The sequence below is a fragment of the Psammomys obesus genome, unplaced genomic scaffold (genome assembly GCF_907164565.1).
Source record: "Psammomys obesus unplaced genomic scaffold, mPsaObe1.curated_primary_1811, whole genome shotgun sequence".
Classification (NCBI taxonomy): Eukaryota; Metazoa; Chordata; class Mammalia; order Rodentia; family Muridae; genus Psammomys; species Psammomys obesus.
In genome coordinates, this window is record NW_026586173.1 from 12,053,841 (window position 1) to 12,073,342 (window position 19,502).

At 40.9% G+C, this 19,502-nt stretch overlaps 1 protein-coding gene across 1 annotated transcript in view; it reads right to left on the reverse strand.

Moving 5' to 3' along the window:
• Positions 1-19,502, reverse strand: part of Bmper (BMP binding endothelial regulator) — a 232,798-nt gene that overhangs the window by 179,029 nt on the left and 34,267 nt on the right. The window contains exon 4 of the mRNA XM_055601459.1: positions 362-444. Coding sequence (XP_055457434.1) covers positions 362-444 — 83 coding nt within the window. The remainder of the gene's footprint in view (positions 1-361; positions 445-19,502) is intronic.

Consider the following 19,502-nt stretch of genomic DNA (forward strand, 5'->3'; position numbering starts at 1 on the left):
CCTGTCACTGACTTTGTCCCCTGGAGAGAGTCTGTAATTTGGCTTCCTCCGCAGCAACAGGCAGTGACTAACGAGTGCAGGGAAGGTCCTTGTCTGCATTCTTCCAAGAGGTCTCATTCCCAAGGAAGGAAGTGGGACGCAGGAGCAGGAAGATACCTGCTGCAAGCGCATCCCAGACGTGTGCTTTCCTGCTTGTTGAATGAAGGACGTCGTGGGGTGTAAGTGAAGAGAAGGCTAATGTCACAGCAAAGGCACACAAGCATAGAGTTGTTCCCCGCATCTCTCTTTCTGGTATTTTAGGGACTCACTCTGTTTTGTCTGAAAGCGGCAGTTGAGGAGGAGTAAAGTAGTTGGATTTTACCTGGCACTGTCGCAAGACGCATGGCTCAGCCGGGCTTTGCCATTTGAAGGAGCTGTTATAGGTTCTTCCTTCATGGGTACAACCTAGACAGGAAGAGATAAGGCCAAGAATGAATGTGGCTACTTTCTCTTTGGAGCAGAAGTCATACATGTTGTATAAGCCAAGGCTAGCTCCTTGGCAATGTTTTCTCTCCAACAACATACGTATATGCTAGGTAGACATTCACATTAAATTTTTCACTACTGAATCCATTTACCTCACAGATTATATTTTCAGATAGAAAACCATATTTAACTTATTGACCCAAATATATAAAATTATGTTGTGTTTAATCAAATAGAATACCATATCTAAAAAATACTGCAATGAAAGAGGATTTGGCATGAGATTATAAGAATTCAAAAGTTGCTGAATGTCAATAGAGAAGTATAAAACATGGTGAAAAGTAAGGGTGTTAATTAAAATATAGAGATTGATTACAAAATTCTAGTAGCTATAACCTTTACTAGATCAAACCTTTCAAGGCTTACTTCCCACCTCAAGCAAAGAGCTATGCTTTTCTATTTCACTTTTGTTTCACTCTTAGGTAATAAATTTTAAAAAAATCTGAAATTACTACTGCCTGGGGTTATTACATGTTGAGATAATAGGCAAAACAAAATTTGTACTAATTCATTGGTTAGAGGCTAGAGATCCTCAAAAATAGAATAAACAGTTTGGCTTGAGTCCCTTGGAAAAAAGCCAGGGAAGTAACTGAAGAACATAATTTGTTCAATCTGGATTCATTGTTTACTGTCCTCTGTACTATGGCCTATACTTTCTGGTGAGAAGTTCCTGGATCCATCTATTGTCACTGCCACATTAGAAGCCCACCAGACAGACAGATTCACCAAAGTGCATAGAAGGGAGAACATGTAACAAGAGATGCTTGTTATGAAGTAAAAGGCCTGCCTCTCTGTTACAGAGCTGAACTCTGAATGCCCAGTCACCCTCAACTACACCAGTTGATCTTGCTCAAGACAGAAAGGACTCACCTTCTTCCACGAGTCTTTTCAGACAGCACCATGGCAAAATGTCCTTAATTCATAGTAACAGAATAATAAAGGGCTGGTGGAATTTCCAACAGATGTTTTCATAAACTCAGAATCCTGATCTGAATTTCCAAGGCATTAGGAATGACTGAGAAAGCTTAGTAATTCTTTGCTCTCTGGTGCCTACACATCAAATGACTAAAGTGCACAGCTGATTGGAAACATATCTGGAAAATGCTTTCACTATATATTTTTTAATTTCCTTTGCATGAAGTGTTACAGAGATAAAGTGTTCAACCACAAGAACCTTTAGCACACTACAAATACTTATGCCAAACCAAGGATGAATACAGTAAATTTTCAACAGTGAAAAGCAATATAAAATGATTTGGGCTAGCATAAATCTAACTGAGCAAATGCACTTATGAGCGACATGCCATGTGCCTGTCTGATCTACTAACACAGGCTTGTTTGGATAATAAATAACTTGTTCCAAGTGATGGAGGCAGGGGAAACAGAGAACCAAATCCCATTCATGCTAAATCCAAGCAAATACAAAACGCCTGCCAAGTCGGCCAGTTCAATGGAGTTTCTGGGTGTGTTATATATTTTCATCATCTGGATTAAAAAGCGTAAAGACAGGGTGATTGTTTGCTATGAACAGGCGAGCGATGATCTTGCCTTTTTACATGGAGGGAGAAAACCTGGTAGAAAGGTTGCACACCCAGGCTTAGGAGGTACAGGCTAGACAACCCCCTAGCAATGCAGGCCATGTGCAGAGAGCTCCCAGGAGGAGCACAGGGCTGTACAGAGCATTCTACTCCGAACGGGATGGAGGCATCAGAACAAGCTGTCCAGAGTACAGGGAGCACAACAGTGTCTTTGGCTGCAAATAACTCTGCTGGGAGACTGGTTTCTCCACTGTTTTTGGATGTGCAAAGGAAAACTGGGCAATAACATTAGGAAATCAGACCAAAGTCAAATTGTTAAGTTCATTGCTTAACTTCTCTGTTAACATGTCACTCGACAGGGCCTGAGTCCACACAATTGATTTCTCTGGGTGATGGATAAAGCCAGAGGATTGAGTAGGCTCAAAAAAAAACATCTGAAAAGTCTCTGTAGAAAATGTAACCCATACCTTTTCCTTCTTCACATGCTCTCACTAGTGTCAACTGGCCTCAGAGACTTTGGCCCGTGGGCATCGGAGTATGCCAATTCACAGGCAAGACAGTCTTGGGAATACAATAAAGACAAGACATTCTTATTGTTCCAGTTATAAGACTAACGTGTTTTCTCAGAGCAAAATATCAATGATCTGTGTGAGAACTCCAAGGGAACCTTAATACTACCCAGAAACAAATGATCTCCTCTCGAAAAAGTTTCTATAACAAATTGTATCTGGCACAAAATTTGTGCTAGTAAGAGTAGGCAAGCATTCTCTTGCCTGCCACCAAGTTTAAAGCCTCATGAGCCAGATTGTACTACCTCTTACTCTACAGAAAAGAATGGCAGTGAAAACTTCCCATCCCATTACTGGGAAAGACGTATCTATTACAATTTAGAAAAAGAACACTTTGTTTTATGTACAATTCAATCCAATACTTTTATAAAAAAAAAATAGAGTAACAATGACTTCTCAGAAAAATTACATTTAAAAGATTACACAATACATGAGCTTGCTTTTGAAACTGTTCCTTATAGAAGACACAGAATCCTCCTTGAGTTACAGTCGCTATTTCTAATTGCTGGCTACCTTTATGGTATCGTAGACCAGCATTGTTGTCTATGGAGCACCGGGGGTCTGCACGGCACGTTCTGAGTATTATCGGAAAATAGGTCATGATTAAAGGGAGCAAGCAAAAGAAACCATACAAACTGCTGAGGTGCTGTTATTTAGAACTAGATATAAACCTACAGATAATACAGCTTATCTTTTTCCTTTTTCAAATGAGAAAATTTAAACAGAAAGCCTAAAGTGCCTGTCCTGAGTTTGAGGGAGTTTACTGTGAAATGAGCTAGAATCCAGGTTCCAGAATAAATCCACATTTTCCACATCCAGGGTTAAATTTCTTATAATATTCCAAAATTGAGGAATTAATTGCCCAGGAAGAGAGAAAGTAAATGTTCTTCCTATAAAATTAACTGGTACTTGGTGATTGATAAAGAAACTCAATGAAAGAGTGAGCCAAGTGGATAGAAGAATGTGGGGAAATACACAGAACTCAGTGAAGCAGCTTTCCTCAAATGCATTCATAAGAATTTTCTAGAAAGAAATTTGTAAGTATCCACTAGTTTTCTGCAGACGATGAGCAGTTTTTGAGGACCACCAACTTAAAGAAAAACGCCAAGACTGCAGTGGTAGAATGCGGTTATTCTCTGCTGGGCTCACTATGTGACATTTACGTCAGAAGTACTTCCTCTTCGCCACCCCTGTCCAGGGTAATTCTGGCAACATTAGGAGACACTGCTGACCGTCACAACGGGGAATGAAAGAGGCTGCAGGTGTCATATGGAGACAGACCTCAGAGACAGCCAGACACCCACAGGGTGCAACACAGAATTAACCAAGACAAATGTCAGCTATACCAAAGTTAGAAAACCTCAGTTTAAACCGTCATGCAGAGAGCCTGTGTCCTAAAGTCTAAAATGATGTAAAACAAGCCTAACTCAGCATTCCTAACCTGTGCATTGTGATTCCCAAAAGACCACTGGGAAACACAGATATTTACGTTATGATTCATGACAGTAGCAAGATTACAGCTGTGAAGTAGCACCAAGAATAATTTTATGGTTGGGGGTCACCACAACGTGAGGGCATTAAAGGGTCACAGCACTAGGAAGGTTGAGAACCACTGGCCTAGCTGCTCACCCTCCTTCTGCATGTGTTTAAGCTCTTTTAATATTAAGTATTTTCAGAGTGAGGAAAAACTTCATAGTACTTTTCCTCCTCACACAGACTCTTGCAAGGAAGCTCTGCCTAATCATCCAGTCAACTCGGAGTGCACATGGAAATGGAAACAGGAAGAACATAAATTAATCAAACCCGCAGTGAAGCAATAAAACTCATTTTTCGTATTGCAACCTTTTTCAGCGGCCACAATGTTTCAAGGGAGAGAGAATACCACACATTTTCATCGTAGTTATTAAAATAGCTGTTAAAAATCACAGAGACTGTAAAAAACGGCACTAGCCTTGTGAGGAGCCAGATGCTGTCAACTGCTTTCTCCTTCTTTGTCTAAAACCCTCCTGCTTTTCATGTCAATTGTGAGCAGAAAACCAGGCCTTCCTGTTGCTAACTGTCCCCTGGCACCCTAAGCACTTGCCTGTTCTGGTGTCTTTCTCTCATTCCTAAAACTCTGGAGAGGCTCCCAGTGTCACTTTCACAATGAACTTGACCAGTACTGATCGCAAGTCCCTTTGCCTCACCCAAGGTCCGGCTTTCCTGCCTTCTTCCTCAGACAGATATCCCTGTGCGATGCTGACTGTGTTTTCCTTTTCCACTGCCCTCAGCCACCTTTACAGTCTCTTCTCTCCCTCCCATGCCTGCCAGATGCCCTCACAACTTACTTTTACCGCCCCTTTTCTTCTCATACCTGCTAGATGCTCAAGTTACTTCAAAGCCCCTCTCCCTTGCCTGTGCTCAGGAGCTGCATCCCCTGAACAACACTGCCCTGACAGGCTCAGACTGACTGAGGTCTAGAGGGGAATCTGCTCCACAAGTTCCTCCAAATGCGGCCAGCAGATCTCAGTCTGTGATTTGCACATGGTCTTCTCGTCCTGGGAAACCCAAGTCTCAGCTGTTCCTTTGCCCGTCCTTCAGGAGACACACAAACCATTCGAGGGTTGAGCTCACTGCATCCAGGGAGCCATTCTTGAAAGTCATATGCATAAAGTACGCATCTGTGCTCTCTCTACATGCTCAGTGTGTAATCCCAGGTCCTCTGTAACACCATATGTAGTATGTACTCACTAAGTGTTCTACTTACGTGAAACGAAACAGCAAGCACCTATATGCAGCTATCCCTACAAGCCACAACATAGCAAAGGTGACGTTCTTCAGACTCCTATCTCCCAGGGCTCTTAGGCATATGGACCCCATTAAATTTACCTCCAGGAAAGCAAAGTTTTTCTGGGTTAATTCAGATGACTTAATTTTCAACAATGTGCCTTTTCTTTCTCAAATCTACTTTGGTCCCATAAATTATTGGTTTATTCTTAGGGTGTTTTACCATTGTCAATGTTTATCTGTTTACTTGATGTTGTTTGTTTGTTAGGCCTTTTGTCAGCTTTAAATGAAACCAGACTCGGGGTGTCTGAAGTCACTTCTTCCTAGGTGGCAGAAGGAAAGAGGACAGACAGACCTGCCATTCTTTGCTGTTCCTGGCCTCCAACAGGGCACCCCCACCCTTGGCCTTGGTCAATAAGCCCCAAATTACCCCAGTCCAATACAATTTTTTTTTAATGAGCCACTTTTCAGAACTTCTCCAGAAACATATGGAAGTATAGTCAGAGGGATAAGCATAAAGTCTAACTGGCCATTCAAGGGCTTAAATTGTGTCCTTAAGAGTTCATTTCGCCCAGGTTTTATTACTCTTCATGACTCTACCTGCATGAATCCTGCAGGCAATTCTGCTTATTTTTGTGGCTAATGGGAATTTTATGGCCAAACCATTTCCTTCATCCCAAGAGAAGAAGTCAGACTCACAAACTGAGTTCCTAAAGAATGTTGTGTGCCCCTCACAGAACATTCTTCTTGTAGCATTTCTGTTTTGTATCACCACCAGGAATTCAATGTATGATCTGAATTAAACAATAAGCAATAGAATAAAAACGGCAGGGAGCTATTCTACGTAACTTTTGATAGCTGTGTGAATAAAAATCTCAAATGCACAGAAATATCCGATGAATAGTAAGTCAGATCCAAATTCGGCACACTGCACTTCTGCATGGCCTGAATATATTTCTGACCTATGTATTTATTAAAGACTTTCACGTGAAGAAATCTGACCGACATTCTCATGACTTCATAGTATTATAACAATACAATATCTGGCCTTGATAGTCTCTGAACAACAACTGAATTGGGCTTCTACTCAATAGAACATACTTTTGAGCTCAGTGATGATTACAACAAGAAACAAGATATGTGGTGTGTTAGGGGAAGGAAACGCTTGTGAACTTTGCTCACATGAGCCATACTACCTATCCTTGCCTTTGGTGTGTTCTGGCCATCAACGTGCCTGTCTGTGGGCCAGTATGTGTCTCTTGTGCTCGGTGGTATTGTAGCAGCCTTCTCAGCATGAGCACCCCACTGCCAAGCAGTGGGAGGAGGGGAAGAAGTTCCGCTTTGCCTGAGCAGAGACCGAGAAACGCAGTCATACCCAAGAGTCTGTCCTGTAAAGCCATCAGACTGGCTTGCCAACGTGGGCAGGAAATTGTCATTAGAGGCCATTCCCAAGAAGAAGGGTTTGTCTGTTTGCCTAATTTAAAGTTGTATAGAAAGCTCTTCCAAGAGGAAAGATGAAAAGTGGAAATTAATCCTTTATGTAATTATGACAGGCATGGTACTGAGCCTCAAGTTTTTATCTGGGAATAACTTTTAGTTCAGAGAGAGCACTCTTGGATAGACGGCATTTCAGTTCATTTTTAAACAGAAGGAAACAGAGCTGAGGAAAGTGAAGGAGCTCCTTGCCAGTCACACAGCCACTTTTTTATCTCATCCTCCTAAAAGTAGGATCCACGACCTAACCGGGCTGCTGTGGGCTCTGGAGGTCAGAAAGTGGTACCTTCTCATGACCAGAGGAAGCAGCCTCTGGAGAAGACCACATTCAGTGCTGCTCAATGACATTCTAATGACACGCTCTCGTGGTAACTGAAAGCTAGCATGGTAAAGCAAAATGCAGAGTTCATGGCTGGGATGTCCAGAGGGTACTTTTGTGGATTTGTGTTTAAACTCTATTCTAAATACCTTTATGTTTGGCCACCAATCACGCCACACTGGGGGTCTTTTGACACCAGTAAGAAACAAATACTAAGAGTTCAGAGCACCAAATTCAAACAGCTGTGGTTTGATTCAAGAGATTTTCAAGAAGATAAGTGTTTTACAATCGAGGGTATATGGTTTCAGCGTAAGAAAATGAGTTAAATTTGGGGACAGAAAAATGTTGGCAGGCTCTTAGGTTGATTTACAGTGAACACAGTCAAAAAGTGGGAACAGAAATCCTCAGTTTCCCAAATTAATTCCAATGAAATCAATAAATACCATCTTTTGGATGGGTGTAAAGAAGAAACAACTCACATCCACACATGGCACATGTGTGACTGATGTGCTCACATACACACATATCACATGGCACATGTGAGACTGATGCACTGCCGTGCTTGAATTTTATATCATGCACTTTTATGGTTCGTTAAATAGGCTTTTCGGGACCAAATGGGGGGGGGAAGTTGTCTAAAAATAATCCAATACTCCCTATAGGATTTTATATTTCATTTTTAACTAATTAGTGGATTCACCAGAAGGCACAGACATGTAGACATACAGGGAGGTTTAAATACCGTTTGTAACTATAGTAAAATATCAAAACCAGGACAGAAACGTAGTGTGTGTGTGTGTGTGTGTGTGTGTGTGTGTGTGTGTGTGTGTGTTTAGATTCCTGTAACCGTCAACTTACAGAACTGTGCTAACACCACCAGCACTCTTAGGCTGTTAATTTACAGCCACAACCGCTCTGCCTCTTGTTATATTCAGAACCCCTGGCAACTACAAATCAACTCTCTATGTCTATAATCTTGTTATTCTATATATGGGATCACAGTTTGTGTGTGTGTGTGTGTGTGTGTGTGTGTGTGGCGTGTGTAGTGTAGTGTAGAAAGAAGCCTTTGAGACTGGATGTGCTCGTGGAAAATTTCTTTTAGCTCTATACAAGCTGCTGGATCAAGAGATTGTTCCTTTTCACAGCTGAGCAGCGTACCCTAGCATACACACACCAATGATTGCATGAACATTCGTCCATTGAAGGACATCTGTTTCATTCATTTGTTAACTTGCTTGATTGCTTTTGTTTTTCTTTTTGCTTATAGCAAATAAGGCTACTGTGCACATCTGTGCTCAGGATTTTGCTGGAGCCAAGGTCTCTGCTTTCAAGAGAAGTGACCAAGAACGTATTATCGAATGGCAAGTGTATGCCCCGTTTTAGGAGGAGCTGCGACACTGACACTCAGTATGACTGAACCACTTGCTTTCTTCCCCCAGAAATCATATGAGATTTTTCCAGCTCTTGACCATCACTTTTCCATTTTTAATCTACTGTTGTATGTGAATGGCAATATCTCATTGTGACTTAGATTTTCCTTTCTCTGATAGCTGATAATGTTGACCGTCTTTTCGTGTGACCAAATGCCACTAAATACATACTCTCTACCCAATTGTCTCACAGCTTTCACTTATTTTCTAATTGTGTTGTGTTGCTGTTGTTGTTGTTGTTGTTGTGTTCAAAAGTTCTCCCACATAGCCCGTGAGCATTCTATCGATAAGACCCTTGCTTTCTGGTTTCCTTTAGTGATGGGGCTTTTGATATCAGGTCTCAAAACTTTTTGAACAGCACTATATTTCAAATATTGTTTTTCCTACATGCTTTTTCTATGCGTTTTCCTTTGTAAGATTTTATTGATGGAATTTTCCCATGATTTAACATGGTAGTTAGACTGTAATAAAGATGGCTTTAATATTAATTTTTCCTTACCATCCAAAGGCACCAAGGTTTACTGCAGTAAATACAAAATAGGAGAAGTAGGAGATCGGCCTGAGTCTATGAGTTCAGAAACTGCCTGAGGAACATAGAAAGTTGCCACCTTAGGAAAACAATAACTATGAAACCAGACACACCCATACAAAACACATCTAAATTGTTCTCCTAGAACATCACAATAATAATAAACAATTATGGCTACATTTTTTTTAATTATTAAGGGTTGCCAAAATATGCCAGTTAGTAACAGAAATTCACTGCTTCGTAAGCCATAAATTATTTTCAGTCACTTCCACAAAGCTGCTCTGCCACAGACTCCTTTTAAAATTGTCAGTCCACTTCAGCCATAAAAGGACATGAAGGGAGACGTCATCAGAAAAACAAAGAGCTGCCAACTATCCATGACTATCATCTTGCAGGAAAGGAGCCTCCAAGAAGGAAGGATGCAACATTTGACATCTGGATCCCCTTAATAAGCGCTGTCAGATCCCCATCCATTAATTTAGAATACTTGTAACCTGTACCTCAGGCCCAGTACAGCAGCATCTACAAAAACCCAAAATTGAGGGGGTTTTTTTTTTTGTTTTTTTTTTTTCCCAAAATCCTTTCTCAAGTTCATCTGTAATAGAGTCTGAATAAATGAGAGACAGAACTTTGAACCAAAAGTAGGCCCTTCCTTTTTGGTGTATAAAACCTGGAGCAAGCAGCCTAGACGGATCATACACCTTACTACCTGGCAAATTGGTTAGGTCAAGGTGGGAGGAAAACACAAAGGTGGGTGAAGGAATGCTATTTGTTTAGGGAACAGTCAACACGTGGCTATGACTGCCAAGAGAAGTTTGGCTGGAAGGAAACCACCTTTTTCATAACCTGTACTATTTGAACAGCAGCCCATAATCAACAGTGTTCAAGGCATTGCTATTAGTCGTGATCTTCTTTGACTCTTATCTGTCTATACAAGTGAGCCCGATTCCCTTCTCATTCCCAGGAATATTGCATTCTTATTTATCAGAACCTAGGGAGGGCTGGCTTGAGGAGCAACCCTCTAGTTCATCCCTTCAGTCTTAGTTACAGTTACTGTTGCTATGATGAAACACTATGACCAAAAGCAAGCTGGGGAGAAAAACGTTTATTCAGCTTATACTTCCACATTGCTGTTCATCATCAGTGGAAGTCAGGACAGGAACTCAAACAGGGCTAGAACCTGGAGGCAGCAGTTGATGCAGCAGCCATGGAGGAGTGCTGCTTACCGGCTCGCCTATTGTAACTTGCTCAGCCTGCTTTCTTATAGAACTTGGGACCACCAGCCCAGGAATGGCACCACCCATGTTGGGATGGGCCAACCCCTGTCAATCACCAATTAAGAATATGCCTGTAGGCTTACCAAGGCCCAATTTTCAATTGAGGTTCCCTCCTCCCAAATGACTTTAGTTTGTGTCAAATTAAAATAAAAATATCCCGCAAACCTTCCTTTTCCTTTAATGAGACATCGTAAGACATGTTTCAATCAAATATGAAAGTTAAAAAAATGGAATCCATGGCCTACAAACCCACCAAAAACAAGACAAAGCACAAAGGAATCAAAGGCTGGATGGTGGAAAATAAACACTATTTGACAAACGAACCACTATTTCTTTTCTATCTTTCATCAAAGCTTTGTGGGAAATTAATATTTCATGTGTTCTATGAAAAAAGAGGATGGAGTTTGACCTATAAAGTTTGAAACACACCTTATTCATTTATGATTCCCTAACATATATTCAGATAACAGATACTTTATTGTTCTTGAAAGAACCCCAAATTAATGGGTGATTTCAGTCCAAGTAAATATGGAAGAGCTGCCAAAACCATCTGTCTGACTCCCAGTGATCTCGTCTGTTTTCATCAAACAATACTGAGCTTCCTCAAATTAGGTTAATCTTTTGCCTAGTTATTAGGCTATTTGGATACAAATTTATAACCCTTATTAATAAGAAGAAAAACAATCTTGAGAGTATGCTAAAAGAATTAGCTACAATTTACTTACTTTTACTATTCTGGGTTCATAAAAGTTAGGAACAAGCAGTTAAAAGCACGATCCATAACTAGCTGGCATGTGGCTTGGTAACACCATTGAGTTCAAGAATAAGTGGAAGATCTGATCAATATCATCGGGATAAGTAGGGCTATGAGTGCAGAAAGTCACAGATGCATAGTGCCAGAGCCTTTCTGAGGAGACTTTTGGAAGAAGGAATGGCCACAGTTCTGCCCTCCAGCAGACCTACTCACCCACGTCCTCTTCCATCCCAATGTCCTTTTCAGAGGAAAATGACTACAAGTTGAGATAAGACTAAGTTACACCTACATGTATGTGTATGTACCATGTATGTGCCTGGTGCCCATAGGGCCAGAAGAGGGCATCATATCTCCTGGAACTGGAGTTACAGATGGTTGTGAGCCACCATGTGGGTGCTGGGAAATGAACATGGGTCCTCTGAAAGAGCAACAAGTACGCTCAAACACTGAGCCTTCTCTCTAGCCCCATCCCAGAAGCAGAAAGACACACATGGTATATACTCCTAAGTGGATATCAGACATATAAGATAAAAACACTAAAATGTGTACACCTAAAGAAGCTAAACAAGAAGGAGGACCCTGGGTGAAATGATAAATCCCCACTCAGAAAGACAAACAGGACAGACATCAGAAGAGGAAGAAAACAGGGAACAGGACAGGAGCCTACCACAGAGGGACTCTGAAAGAATTTACCCAGCAAGGTGTCAAAGCAGATGCTGAGACTCAGAGCCAAACTTTGGGCAGAGTGCAGGGAATCTTATGAAAGAAGGGGGAAAGACCAGGAAGGACAGGAGCTCCACAAGGACAGCAACAGAACCAAAAAATCTGTGTACAGGGGTCTTTTCTGAGACTGATACTCCAACCAAGGAACATTTATGGAGATAACCTAGAACCCTTACACAGATGTAGCCCATGGCAGCTCAGTGTCCAAGTGGGTTCCCGAGGAGGGGAACAGGGACTGTCTCTCACATGAACTCGGTGGCTGGCTCTTTGATTACCTCCCCCTGAGGGAGGAACAGCCTTACCAGGCCACAGAGGAAGAAAATGCAGCCAGTCCTGATGAGACCTGATAGGCTAGGGTCAGAGGGAAGGGGAGGAGGACCTCCCCTATAAGTGGACTTGGGGAGGGGCATGGGAAGAGATGAGGGAAGGTGGTACTGAGAGGGGTTGGGGGAGGGCTACAGCTGGGATACAAAGTGAATAAACTGTAATTAATAAATAAATAGTTTTTAAAAAACAGGAAAAGAAAGAAAAAAAGAGAAGACCGAGTTACATTATTGTCTGGCCCTTCTCTTCCCTAGCTAATCAACACACAAGAACTTATTTTAAATTAGTAGTGATTCAGCAGGCCTTAAGGGAAGCCTGGGAACTGGTGTTTTAACCCAGTCAGTTCTTGGGTGATCTGGCACGAGAATAATTTCGAGGAGCTATTCCATGCCTTGGTGTAGACCTGAACCTTCATGAGGGAGCCTTCCACAGACTAGCCCCTGTGGTTGTGACTAATTCCTGTGACTAATTCCTTCTTGCTTCCAATGATGCATTGCCTGCTCTACAATAGCGCCACAGCCATCTGTCCTGGTCACTGGTCCAGCACACCTCCTGATCCTTGTCCAGCAGATGTCCCTTTCCTTTCCTGCTCACTTTAGCCTGCCATTCCAGGTTGCTCTCTCCACCAGCTAGCATTGGAGACACGAACACTCTTTGCTTTAGCTTTATAACACCATGGCAACTGAAAGATTTAACTTGACCAGGTTCTAAGAGAAATCACCTCACTCTTGTAGAAATTACTGGACAAGCAACAACATCCTATGCTAGTCTCCAGTAAGGAGGGAAGACAGGTGCCACTGGCACTTCCTGGAAGATAACAAATGGGGGAAGTTCTTAAAATTCACCAGATATGTCTATATGAGTGAGTATAATACAGGATAAACCTACTAAAATCTGTACATCTAAAGAAACTAACCAAGAGGGAGGACTCTGACTAAAATGCTCAATCCCCATCCCGAAAGGCAAAGAGGATGGACATCAGAAGAAGAAGACAAGAAACAAGTCAGGAGCCTGCCACAGAGGGCCTCTGAAAGGCTCTGCCCTGCAGACTATCAAAGCAGATGCTGAGACTTATGGCCAACCTTTGGGCAGAGTGCAGGGAAAGAAGTGGGAAATAGTAAGATCTGGAGAGAACAGGAGCTCCACAAGGACAGCAACAAAACCAGAAAATTTGAACACAGGGGTCTTTCCAGAGACTCATACTCCAACCAAGTACCATGCATGGGGATAACCTAGAACCCCTGCACAGATGTAGCCCATGGCAGTTTAGTGTCCAAGTAGGTTCCATAGTAATGGGAACAGAGGCTGCCTCTGACATAAATGGATTGGCCTGCTCGTTGATCACCTCCCCCTAAGGGGGGAGCAGCCTTACCAGGCCACAGAAGAAGACAATGCAGCCACTCCTGATGAGATCTGATAGACTAGGATCAGAAGGAAGGAGAGGGGGACCTCCACTATCAGTGGACCTGGGGAGGGGCATGCGTGAAGAAGGAGGAGGGAGGGTAGGATCGGGAGGGTAGGAGGGAGGGGCTTATGGGGGATACAAAGTGAATAAAGTGTAATTAATAAAAGTTTAAAAATCCAGTAAGAAACTATATAATCAATAAAAAGGCAGAGCTTAAAAAAAATTTCACCAGATAACCACTCCTCAAATCCCACAGGGATATTGCAGTAAGATGTCCACAATGTTCATCGGCCTTAGAGCAAAAGCTTTTAGAAGGTGCAAGCAGGAAAGTTTTCAGAACAAAATGATCAACATTTCCAAAATGAATTCTTCTTGTGAGAATGTCATTACTGGAGAGTTGAGTACCTGATTGTCCCCTGTCTCTAGCAAGGAACAGCAATCGCTCTTAAAGTTACCCATAGAGAAGGGTCAAAGCCATACAGCCCAACACACAAACATCAAAGTCTGTAATCACTCAAAAAGGAGTAAAACTAAGCTTTGCATAATTACATATGAACTATACATCTTAATAATAGAAGTGGCCCAAACACATGACAAGCTCATAAAACAAAATATAAGCATAAGCCTAAAGATATATGAAGCTCTTTGGTGGTTTGAATGTTAACGGTCCCTATAAAGCTCATTATTTGAATGTTTCATCCCCAGTTTATGGAACAGTTTAAGAAGGATTAAGAGCTACAGACAGCCACAGGAATAACAGCAGGCAGGATTCCCCCTCTTTCAAAAGCCTGTATCCTAATTTTAGCTAATTCTAGAACCACACTTCTGTATCCATGGAAACGGCCTATCCCAACCGTCCTTCCTCATCATTGAAGAAAAAACAGCTCACAAATTCTGTAGAAAATGCCTGGCCTTTTCCTAAGTCATTAGTACCATTCACTGTAGTGGACCGCACACACACCACCCCAGGCCCAGATTCCTAGGTCTCTGTCTTCAAAGAACTAAAACACATGCATGCAGCGGGACTCACAGGTTGACTCCTTGACTGCTTGGTAAAAGCTGACTATCTAAACATTTATCAAATGAGAGATGGTAAGTGAATTACTGCACATCACTTCCATAGAATCCATACAACTGAGAAAGCATGGCCTGGACTGGAAAAATTCCTCGCTAATCGTATTGCTGAGGTTTTGAAAGCAAACTGCAATGGAGTATGTATGTACTCCATTCCATTTCTGTACAAGAAAAGTGCACATGCAGAATTACATCATAAAAACCTGCAAATGTGCTGGGATGGTCATAAAAAAATTGATAACAGTTATTTCAGAGCAGGGTGGGTTTTTGTCAGATCAGAAACACTTGCTTTCCTTTCCTGTTTCAATGCTTAGTGTGTTGGCATATTAATGTACTGTTATCTAACTAAGGTTAAAAATTAAACATAACTAAGCTAAGGAACAAGTGAAGAAACAGCCAGGAAAGAAAATGCAAAAAACAAAAATGTTCTAAGAAATGATGGGAGGTGGTTAGTCTGTTTGGGGATCCAAGTCTCCCCTCATCCACTTATTCATACACTTGAGTAACGGAGAAAGACCTTTGACATGCATTCACCAGCATGCCAACATCTGAGTTAGATTTTCTTGATCATTAGGGGCTGTTTGGCTTTGGTTCCCATGTCATCATTCTAAAATTTTCAAAGTAGAAAGGGAGCAAAGGGTCAGAGAAAAACTATGGCCTCCCAGCTACACAGCACAAGTTTCCCACTCCAGCAGTGCATGACTGGGACCTATATTCACTCTCAGCTCCAAAGAGTGAGGCTGCCATGTCCTCAGTAGAAGGTGTCCTTCTACTCATCTCCTTCTTCTGGGATCAGGAGTTGTCCTGCCTCAACCTGCGTGGAGCACAGACGGGGATGGAGGATGTGAGAGCTTGAGAACATAGACACCTAGGCCCATAGTTACAGACGCAGCTTCTACGAGTTAGATGGTTGGACCACCTTTGTCTGTCCCCACCTCTGTCATTTACCATGTGATGCTATGCACATCAAGAAAACCCCTCAGTGTTATGATATTTTCATAACGCAAAATGTGGCTCTGCCAATGCCTCTGTCATTACAGAGTGAAGAGTCAATACCTGGCCGCAAGTAAATGCTTCTTTAATACTTTGTGCTTTTGATTTTGATAAAGACTTTGTGCAGTCTTTGTAATTCATCGTCACTGCTGGCAAGGCATTTTAACCAATTTTTCCTGTGGTTCATTGGCTCTTGAGGAAAACTCACTATGCTTGTGATTCCCTAAGGACAAAGAATGTCAACAAGAGACTTACTCTTGGGTAACTCAAAGAAACCAGTCTAGTTTCATAGATTGCTCATCCAGTTAGGAACACCAGGTTTCAGATTCCTGGATATTCTGTTAATAGTGAGAGGACCTTTGGAAATCTTGACTTTTCCTAAAGGGCCTCACTCTCAGAACTCAAGATGCTGAATCCATTGGTTTATTCTTGGGTCTATTGGAGTTCATTCAATTCCAGCAGAATGTTCTAGAATTATATGTACCTTAGGGATCTTTTTCTCTTAGAAAAGTAGGATAATTGAAAGATAGAGTAAAGACAGAGTAGATGAACAAGAAGAAAAGTTTGCACACCTCAGATATTGCAAAAGCCCTTGGAATTCTTAGGAATTCCTTTTGTGGCCACAGGTTGCTGTATGTATAAACAGCACCACTCCCTTGTCTACCATGAATATCGCTGAAAACATGGGAGCTTACAACAGTGGAAACAGAAACAGAAAGTAGATTCCCAGAGGCTGGACACAAAAAGGGAAGGAAAATAAAAAGAAGTTGGTTATTGGATGTAACAATATGCTTAGATGAAAAGAATGTTTTTATATTCAACAGCACAATGGGATGACTACAAGTAACCATAGTTTATTGTCTAGTTCAAAACAACTAAAGTCAAGGATTTTTTAACATTTCCAACACTAATAAATAATAAATGTATCTACTCCTATCTCTCATGACCCCAAACCACAGACATCTGAGGATGTCTGTACCTGAGTTACTAGTGTACTCTTAAAAGAGCAATCCTGTACCCCATAGAATTCTAACTCTAAAATCATTTGCTGAGCATTTGTGGACCCCAATGATTATTCTCATCTCTGGCCCTTGCTGGTACTCCAACTTCAACTTCTGAGGAACTAGAGCAAGAACCTGCTGTGGATGGTTCGTTTGTGCGTTCAGAAGCCATATCTTACGACAGCTGAGCTAGGACTGCATCTGATATTCAGCTGCACAACAGCAGTGAGTGGCTCCAAGACTAAACCTCAAGCACTGATCAAAAACTTTTATATGAAAATGAAAACACAATATACCAAAATCTATGGGTCACAATTCAGGCAGTCCTACAAATAAGACAAGTTTGTAGCTAGAGTGCCTACATCAGAAAATCAGAGAGAACCCAAATAAAAATCTTACGGATGCACCTGAAGTGCCTTAGAAAAATAAGAACAGATACCTCTCAAAGCCAGATGGGGAGAAATAAATAAGATCAAAGAATGAATTAATAAAATAGAAATGAAAGAATCAATGAAGTGAAGGGCTAGTTCTTTGAAAATATTAACAAGATTGACAAACCTTTAGCCAAACAAACCAAAAGAAAGAGGAAAAAAAAAAAAAACACCCAAACTAATAAAACTAGATCTGAAAAAGGAGACAGTACATAATGAAAACCAGAAAAACAGTAAGAGCATGCCTCAAAGCCACGGTCCACAGAATTGAAAAACATTAAACAAGGATGAACTTCTTTTTAAAGCTTTTTAAAAAGATATATTTCTTTACCTGTGCATTTGGGTGCTGTGATTCCGTGCATGTCTGTGTGCCATGTGCGCGCAATGCTTAGAAGGCCAGAGAACGACCCTGGAACCCAAGCAGCCGCAGTTACAGATGTTTGTGAGCCATGTATGGGTGCTGGAGATTGGACCCAGGGCCTCTCCAAGAGCAAAAATGGATGTCTTAAAGCATATGACTTACCAAAGTTAAACAAACAAAAAATAAATAAAAATGTAGACATATCTATCACAAGGACTGAGATTTAAAAGACAACAACAAATAAATAAATAAATCTCCCAACCAGAACACCCAAGGCTCTGAATTTACCAGACCTTTAAAGAATAAGTAAAATGATTCTGTAGATAGACTAGAAAAAGCAAAGAATACTTCCAAATGCCTTTCACAAACCCAGATTTATACTAATACATAAGCCAAATAAAGGCACAACAAAAGAAAAGAAAATTAGATAAATCTCTCTGATAAACATAGACGTAAAAACTACATATTGTAAACAGAATTCAAGAACACATTAAAAAGATTATCCAACACAATCAAGACAGCTTTATGCGAGTAGTAGAGAGACGGTTCAACATATGTAAATCAATAAATGTAACTCCCTGCATAAATAAACCCAAGGACAGAAACCGCATGCCCCTCTCAGTAGATGCAGGAAAGGTTTTTGACAAAATCCAGAATCTTTTCATGATAAAAGTCTGAGAGAATCTTGACATTCAGGGGCGATATCTCAACATAGTAAAGGTAATAGTCAACAAGATGCCCAGGCATCATCATACTAAGAAAAACCTTGATGCATTTCTACTCAAATATCAGGAACAAGAACCAATATCCTTCCTCCTGACTGATATACTGACTGAAGTCTTTGCTAGATAAATAAAACAAGAAAAGGAGATAAAGGGCTTGCAAATAAGAAAGGATTCAGTAGTTAAAGTAGCCTTATTTACATATGATATGGTTATATCCATAAAAGACCCTATCCCTCTTTCAGAAAATACAGCCTGTAGACACTTCCAGTAAGATGGCAGGATATAAAATTAGCACACAGAAGTCACTATCATTCTTGTGTATCAATGACAGGTAGACCAAGAAAGAAATCAGGAAAACAGTCACAATAGCCTCAAAAGAAAAAAAAATCTTGGAATCAATCTAACTAAGAAAGTGAAAGACTTGTATGATGAAAACATTGAAACCTTTATAAGGAAAACTGAAAAAGAAACCAGAAGATGCTCCTATACTTATGGATCAGTAAGATTAGTATATTAAAAATGGCTAAAATGCAAAAGTAATATACAGATTCAGTGCAATTCCTGTCAAAACTGTAAGGCAATTCTTCTCAGAAACTGGAGTGTTGGATACAGAAACACACACACACACACACACAGAGAGAGAGAGAGAGAGAGAGAGAGAGAGAAAATAGTCAAAATTATCCTAAACCATGAAAGAACTAATGAAAATATGACAGAATCTAATTTTAAGTTATATTGGAGAGCTTAGCAGTAAAAACATCATGACACTGGCCTAAAAACAGACTCACTAATGAATGGAATGGAAATGAGGAGTCAGATACAAGGCCATGAGCCTATATCTGTCTAATTTCTGACCAAGATGTCCAAAATGCTCACCGGAGAAAAGACAGACTTTTCAACAAATAATGCTGGATAAATTGGATAGCTACATGGAAAAAGATAAAACTAGATACTTATTTCTCACCCTGCACAAAATACACCCCAAATGGATGGAGGACCTCAGTGTAAGAGCTGATACTCTAAATCTACTAAAAGAAAGAGTAGAAAGTATACTTTAACTTCTAGGCTCAGGTAAGGATTTCTGAATAGGGCTGTACTAACACGTGAATTAAGAACAACAACTGACCAATAGGACTATATAAAACTAAAAAGCTCTGTACACCACAGAAATACCAATCAACAGAGCAAAGTGGAGCCCACGGAGTGCTTTCTTTCTCTCTATCTATCTATCTATCTATCTATCTATCTATCTATCTATCTATCT